The sequence below is a fragment of the Excalfactoria chinensis genome, chromosome 1, assembly GCF_039878825.1.
Source record: "Excalfactoria chinensis isolate bCotChi1 chromosome 1, bCotChi1.hap2, whole genome shotgun sequence".
NCBI lineage: Eukaryota > Metazoa > Chordata > Aves > Galliformes > Phasianidae > Excalfactoria > Excalfactoria chinensis.
Window position 1 is genome coordinate 29,308,368 of NC_092825.1, and position 6,906 is coordinate 29,315,273.

At 41.1% G+C, this 6,906-nt stretch overlaps 1 protein-coding gene across 1 annotated transcript; it reads right to left on the reverse strand.

Moving 5' to 3' along the window:
* Positions 1–3,363: 3,363 nt before the first annotated feature.
* On the reverse strand, positions 3,364–6,728 carry LOC140264659 (sodium-coupled neutral amino acid symporter 2-like). Its single transcript, XM_072360585.1, has 4 exons — positions 6,584–6,728; positions 6,119–6,263; positions 5,907–6,004; positions 3,364–5,556 (listed from the first exon to the last, which is right to left on the reverse strand). Exons 1-4 carry the CDS (start codon positions 6,620–6,622, stop codon positions 5,458–5,460), a joined length of 381 nt encoding a protein of 126 aa, XP_072216686.1. The 5' UTR covers positions 6,623–6,728; the 3' UTR covers positions 3,364–5,457.
* Positions 6,729–6,906: the final 178 nt, after the last annotated feature.

Consider the following 6,906-nt stretch of genomic DNA (forward strand, 5'->3'; position numbering starts at 1 on the left):
TTGGCAGTTTCTGAGATCTTTGCACAGGAAACTTTGCAAAGCAAATGAAAAATAAAATCATTTCTATGTGGAAGAAGTTCTCAGATGTCTGCAAAACTTTGCGAGCGCGTGAAAAGTGAATCGTTTGGATGTCTGTGGTGGAGAAGTGAAAGCTACAATGTATTAGCCTGACGAAGAAATAAAGAATTGAAACCAGGAAAGACCTTGAAGAATAACGCACATTACTTTATCTCTGTGCTATTACAGTATGTAATAACTGGCTGTCCAGGGAGAGGGACAGCAGCCGTGTCGTCACTGCTGGTGGCACAGAAGGAACAGCCTGAGACACACCAACAACTCTGTTCAGTTGGAGAACAGAGGATTTGTGAGGAAAAAGAACCCTATCCATGAAAGCACTTTAGTTTCCATGTGTTTGATTTTTCACTGTATTTACAAAACTAAGAAAGCAATCAAAATAGAAATATTGTTACATCTTTAGCTAAACTGGACAGTTTCCAGAAGGATTTTATGCTATTTGGATGCTTTTGGGTGGCAGAGATGGGATGTGGTTCGATGGGATGTGGTTCTTTCGCACACTTCGCCATACACAAGTGAGAAGGAAAATACTTTGGAGGTTTCATTTTGTTCAAGTTCCTGCTGGAAAATGTTGAAGAGGAGAAGAGTGATGCTGCTTGCCAAACTTGGGGGGGTGGGGGAGAGGATGAATGGAGATCCTAGCAGTTAGCCATGCTCAGACAGAGTAACCGTCACAGGGCTTCTCCACTGGGACTCACAGATAAGCGGTATGTTGATCCAAGATATGGATTGTTTAAATGGGTTGAGAAATTTAACCACAAGATGGAAACTGGCTCTGTTAAGTGCAGGAATAGTGAAATGCTGTGTTTGGCCTCCTATAATAGCTGGAAATCTGTGGCAGCAAAGGATAACATTTGTTTTACATTAAAGGGCAGACTGGGTTTTGAAACGCAGCTCACAGCCCTCTGTCGCCCAGCTGGTGGCACGGGCTGTGCTCCCGGTGCTCTGCCAGAAGGGCTCATGGCAGAGTTTGGTCTGGATCCTGGGAGAGGCTGCTATATTTCTGCTCTGTCCTGAGTCTGGGGTGGCAGTTGGATGTTTAAGGTCTGGTGGAGGCAGGGGTATGCAGTATGACATACCCAAAGTGAAAGCTCTCACAGAAGGGTCAGGGTGAGCAAAGGGAGCTCACACCGCAAAATGGGCAATGTTGGGAAACCCAGACCTTTCTGGGACAGTTTAAGTTTGGGAATCAATACTCGCTCATCCAGTTTGCTCCAAGAGGGACCTGCAGGCCTTGCTTTCTCATCTGATCTTCCTCTGCCTTTCAGGTGTGTCCAAGTAGATAGGAGAACGCCTCATGCCCTCTCCCCCATGAGCACATACACTGGCCTGTGACCACCATCATTCTACCCAGTTGAATTCTCTCCCAGGAACGTTCACCCTGCTTGTCACCACTCTGTCCCATGCCCAGCTCCTCAGAGGGACCTCCAGACGACATTGTGAGACCAGGCCTCACACTCCAATTTTCTGTGAAGAGCTGGCTGGATGGCCGGGCCCAGAGACTTGTGGTCAATGGAGTGGAATCCAGTTGGTGGCCGGTCACAAGCGGCGTCCCCCAGGGCTTGGTGCTTGGGTCACTTCTGTTTAACATCCTCATTGATGATCTGGATGAGGGGATTGAGTGCACCCTCAGTAAGTTTGCAGACGACGCTAAGTTGGGAGGGAGTGTTGATCTGCCTGAAGGGAGAAGGGCACTACAGAGGGACCTGGATAGACTTGATTGATGGGCTGAGGTTAATGGCATGAGTTTCAATAGGACCAAGTGTCGGGTCCTGCATTTTGGTCACAACAACCCCAGGCAACCCTACAGGCTTGGGGAGGTGTGGCTAGAAAGCTGCCTGATGGAAAGGGACCTTGGTGTGCTGATGGACAGTTAGCTGAATATGAGCCAGCAGTATGCCCAGGTGGCCAAGAGAGCCAATGGCATCCTGGCTCGTATCAAGAATGGTGTGGTGAGCAGGACTAGGGAAGCCATCCTGCCCCTGTACTCGGCATTGGTGAGGCCTCACCTCATTGAAACTGTGTTGCACTCTGCCAACAGCTGTAGATCCTCGGCTGGCCTCTAACAATACAGCGGCTACTTAGTACAGGGATGTACTGTAGGAGGCCTGAATGTGATGGCCTAACACAACTGTTAGAGCCTAAGAGTTGTTAAGTTGTTGTGTTCAGGAAATCATAACGCCCATGGTAAATTTCAGAATCAAAACATACACAAACCAGAATTACGCTTTTTATGGACCCAAGTGACATTTGTGTTTATTGCAACATATACATTTGTAATAAATACAATCTTAGCGTTTTCTTACACCCTTTGGTGTAACACTGTATGGGAAATTGGTAATCACAGCCTGAACCTCTGATGAATCAGCTGAGGCAAGTGTTGGGTCAGCTGTGGGAGCACAGGTGAGAGTAATTTAGCTGTGCTCCCAGAATGGGTGGAGCTTGACTCCACCTCCTCTAGATCTCATTTAAAGGCTGACCACCACTAAGGCGGCATTTCTTGGAGACTGCCTCAGTGTTTCCCAGCAAAAGGCATCCATATCGGTGAGCTTTTCCCTATAAATAACCTTTTGAATTTCTATCACCACCTTTGTATTATTCCACCTTACAAACACATTACTTCCATTCTGGTAAGCATTACATTTTGTAGTAGAAGGACCTTTCCTTTGACAGCCGTTATACAGATGTACAACATGAACAACTCATTGAAATGACACGATTTTCAGTAATGAGAGAGAAATATATACATAAATCCCGAACCCCGAACCTACACTATATACATTATACTTACAGTATATACACACATACAATTTTATGTACATATAATATCATAAATATTGAAAAATAGGTTTAGGCTTAATGGATTAATGTTTTATAAATAACATATTACACTTATGACTGAAATATCATGGAAGACAGTAATGTCTAACTGAGGTGACAGAACAGTGGTTTAATACTGAAGCTGCTCTTTCAGGTCATTTGTTACGTAGGCAACTTGAGACAGACAGGTTTCAAAAACTAAACGTAACCAGAAAAAAACCCAGCAACCATCCATCCAACCAACAATGTACATTTGAAACCAACCCAGCCAAGTGGAACTCAACTGTTGCAGGTGGAGCCAGCCATCAAGTAATACAACGCTTAACACAGAATCCAGACACTGCTACATTAGAAGAATTAGGTGACATGGATGATAACAGTATTATGAGTTGCCATCACAAAAATCTTTCTCCTCTCCAGCTGCAGAGAGGGACTGTGTAATAACCTCTCATTTCTTTTTTCTCTCCTGTGGTTTCTAAGAGAAAGATTATTGTTTTTTAAGAAGCTGGCAAGGGAAGTGCTTCATCCCTTATGTGCTACAAGTTGCTCAAAGGTAGACATTTTAATCCTCTTCAGTTGTTCTACGTTTGCAGAGGAAGAAGAAAAGCTGCCGAAGTAGAGAGGCATGCGCTCATCACTCCTGTATATCAGGTGCCACGGGATAGTTACCATGGATGTAAAGTAGCTGAGGGCAGAGAAGTACCTAAGGAGCTTTAGTCAGTGCTGACTTCAGGATCGTTCATCGCCATGAGGGCAGAGAAGTACCTAAGGAGCTTTAGTCAGTGCTGACTTCAGGATCGTTCATCGCCAGTCGAGTACCACCAAACGAATGATACGAACAACACAAAAGAAATCTAACTTCTCATTACAGCTTACATTACAGATGTAGCAACCAGCACTTACAGCCATGCAGAAGTATCAGTACAAAATACCTGCAGTTTTTTCCCCATGGATTTTAAATGGCTGGGCAGAGCTCGATGTTATCTGCCAAAAAATGACTGTAATTTAGATCTGTTCCTGACCGATTCTACAAGAGCAAAAAAAAGTCTCAGGCACTGTTTAATCAATGGATTACAGGGCCCTACTTGTTCCCTCTGAGAAATGCGAGTGGAACATTGTATGTCAGACTTTTAAAACACGGTGTTAGATGAAGACAACTGACCACACTGCCATGATTATTTCATTAATAATCTCTATCTAGGCTTTTGTACCTAATATTGTGTTTGAGAACCTCTTGTAAGCCAAGTACGCTGTTACGTAAGTTATTTCTCTTCACCCTGGGATAAGAATGAAAGAGTAAACATGCACTAGAAACAAAACAGCTATCACAACCATACAGCATCTGTTTCATCAGCTAGCTAGCTAGGGTTCATAAAAAAACTTACCTATTTCTGAAGCAAACAAGTATGAGATGACTATCCAGTCTATGAGGTTATCATTAATACTACGATACACTATAAATTGGAAGAGGAATCCCAGTTGTGTGTGTGAAGAGAATTTGTACCAAGCATGAAACACTGGCGCAGTTGTTTTGCGGATTTGACTCAGAAACAGAATAGTCAAGTAATTAAAAATCCAATAATGGATGAGTACTTTGATGATACGCTCCATTGCCATTAAGTTTTTATCTACAACAGGAAAATAAAACAAAACAAAAAAAGCAAAAAAAAAAACAATCAACCCCAAACCCTGTTTTACCCAATTGCACTATTGAGTACTTCAAGAATGGCAACGTCAATACCATCCCTTTGAGTTCCACATTAACTACACTTCTCAAGTGCACCCATTCGAAGGGGTTGATACTTTTTAAAGCTCCACAATTTGGGTTTCCACACCTTTTTTTTTTTTTTTTTTTTTGAAACAAAGGTAAACTGTAGTTAAAATTTCAGTACAGTGAAAATTAATTTTTATGGGAAACATTTACAATTAGAAGGTTTTACTTGAATTGGTTCATCTTCTGCTTTGGTCATTACAGGTACTTTTAATATAAAATTTCTTCTAATTATGCCTCTATAGAGAGGCAAACTAGATTTAATTTAGGACACTGATTACTTATTTTTATACGCGTGTTTCTTTTTAGAAAAAAAGTTTCTTAAAGTCAAAATAGTGCTTTTGAGGTCCATAAGATTTTTTGGTACAAAAAATAATAGTGTTTCTCTCTCTCTCTCTCTCATTGGTTATTTAAACACTTTGCTGTAAATTAAGAGTCGTTTCTCACATCAAATGGTTCCATTAGGCACATTCAAGTAAAATAACAAAATATCCAAGTAACAACGATGAAAGCCAAACATGGCTTGATAAAAGTCTACACAGAGTTCTGTCCATTCTCTGGAATGGAATAAAGTTGTCACTTCCTTCAGCCAGACACTCACGTGGTTTGATGTTAATATCCATTTCCATCATGCAGAATAGTTCCTTAAAGCCAGAGTTCAGGTATTCTACAATCAGAAGAACCATCAACAAAGAATCTGCATTTTAAAGGAAGCTGAATAGCTCATTTTCATTCTCAGTAGGTATCTGAGTGAACACTGGCATTTGAAGTGGAGTATTACACCAGGACAGTTAATGCCCATCAGAAGCATCAGTATGGATCCAGTCTAGAATAATCAGTGTCATACACCCAGTCATCACAAGTATACCACTTAGAAAGAATAATGCAGCCTGAAAAGAGAGAATATAAAGAAGCAGATCAGTTTTTGTTACTGGATCTATGAAATCATGTACATACATGGCACAAATACCACTGCTCGTGGAGGAAGGAGCAACTAGTATACAAGATTAAAATATCACAGTAAGCAATAAGAAGTTGGGCATTTTTCTTGTAACTGAAATCCTTTTTCAAATAATACTGTGTGTCCCCCCTCCCCCCCCATGTAGTAGACTTTGTCCTCAGTCATCCTCAGTAGATGATACTCCATTGATTACCCTCCATTTACCCTTAATTTATAAGAACGAAACTATTTTTTTGTGTTCTGCATTAGTATGATCTTTATATGTTTGTCTATACATACCCCAATCTTTTGCACTGACTTCATCGGTTCCTTCTTGACTAACTTGATATAGAAGGCAGACGGAAGAATGAAGATCAGCATAGCTGCTGCAGATGCACCTGTTAACGAAGATCAGAAAAACATTTTTTGAACAGGTAAGTATAATTCAATTAGACCACAACTGCATTTCCCAAGATTTAACAGACTACTTGAAGTGATGTGAAAATGCTTACCAATGAATCCAAAGATGTCTCGGATGGTAGGGACAAAGATAACGAGCACGTTGGTAAATGCCAGAAGAACAACTGTGATAGAACAGTGACGCCACCAACTGAACTCTTTCCCTGCCCACAGTAGCTGGGTAACGGAACTGCGGATCTTTCAAAGAGAAGGAAAATAAACATGCTGATTTCAGTAAGCTGATAATCTAACAGTGCAAGTCCTTTCAGAATCAGGAATGCAATATAACTGCATGCCTTTGTATTAACTGTTCTGTAAATGCTGCTTACTTATTTTAATTAATAGTACAGTGATATTCCATCAAACTTATCAAAATAAATCCATGGGTTTTTTTTTTTTTTTCAGTTAAGAGAAAAACCCCATACGCCAAAAAATGGAAGTTGCCACATCAGCAAATGACTGCAGCAGGAGATGAGATTAAAAATAATTGTACTAAGATTAAAAAAAAAATTACTTACTGGGAAAATAACCACAGGTACAGTAAGGGTTACAGCCATAAGTACGGCAAGGCGCACAATTAGAAGAAGAATGTCAGCACCCAGAAAAGCAGAGTAGGTATGAAGCAGCTCTGATTCAACTCTTCCTATAAAGAAAATAATATTTAAGTTAGATGTAGTTGGCATGCTTCCCAAGACAACTGTGTTTGCTCAAAATGCTGTTACAGTCTGAGCAGTACGCACTAAAGCCCCATAGTTCCTGAAAGCACGTCTTTATTTTACTCAGGGATAACTTGGAGGCAATGAATCTGTTTTGATCCAGTACCTTAGGCCTCGCCCCACCA

Excerpts from the sequence above, each read along its gene's own strand:
- LOC140264659 (XM_072360585.1), bottom strand. The coding sequence starts at position 6,622 with ATGGCTGTAACCCTTACTGTACCTGTGGTTATTTTCCCA. Across the intron at positions 6,005-6,118 it reads AGACATCTTTGGATTCATTG|GTGCATCTGCAGCAGCTATG; the intron begins GTAAGCATTTTC and ends CTTCGTTAACAG. Across the intron at positions 5,557-5,906 it reads AGTCAGTGCAAAAGATTGGG|GCTGCATTATTCTTTCTAAG; the intron begins GTATGTATAGAC and ends CTCTCTTTTCAG.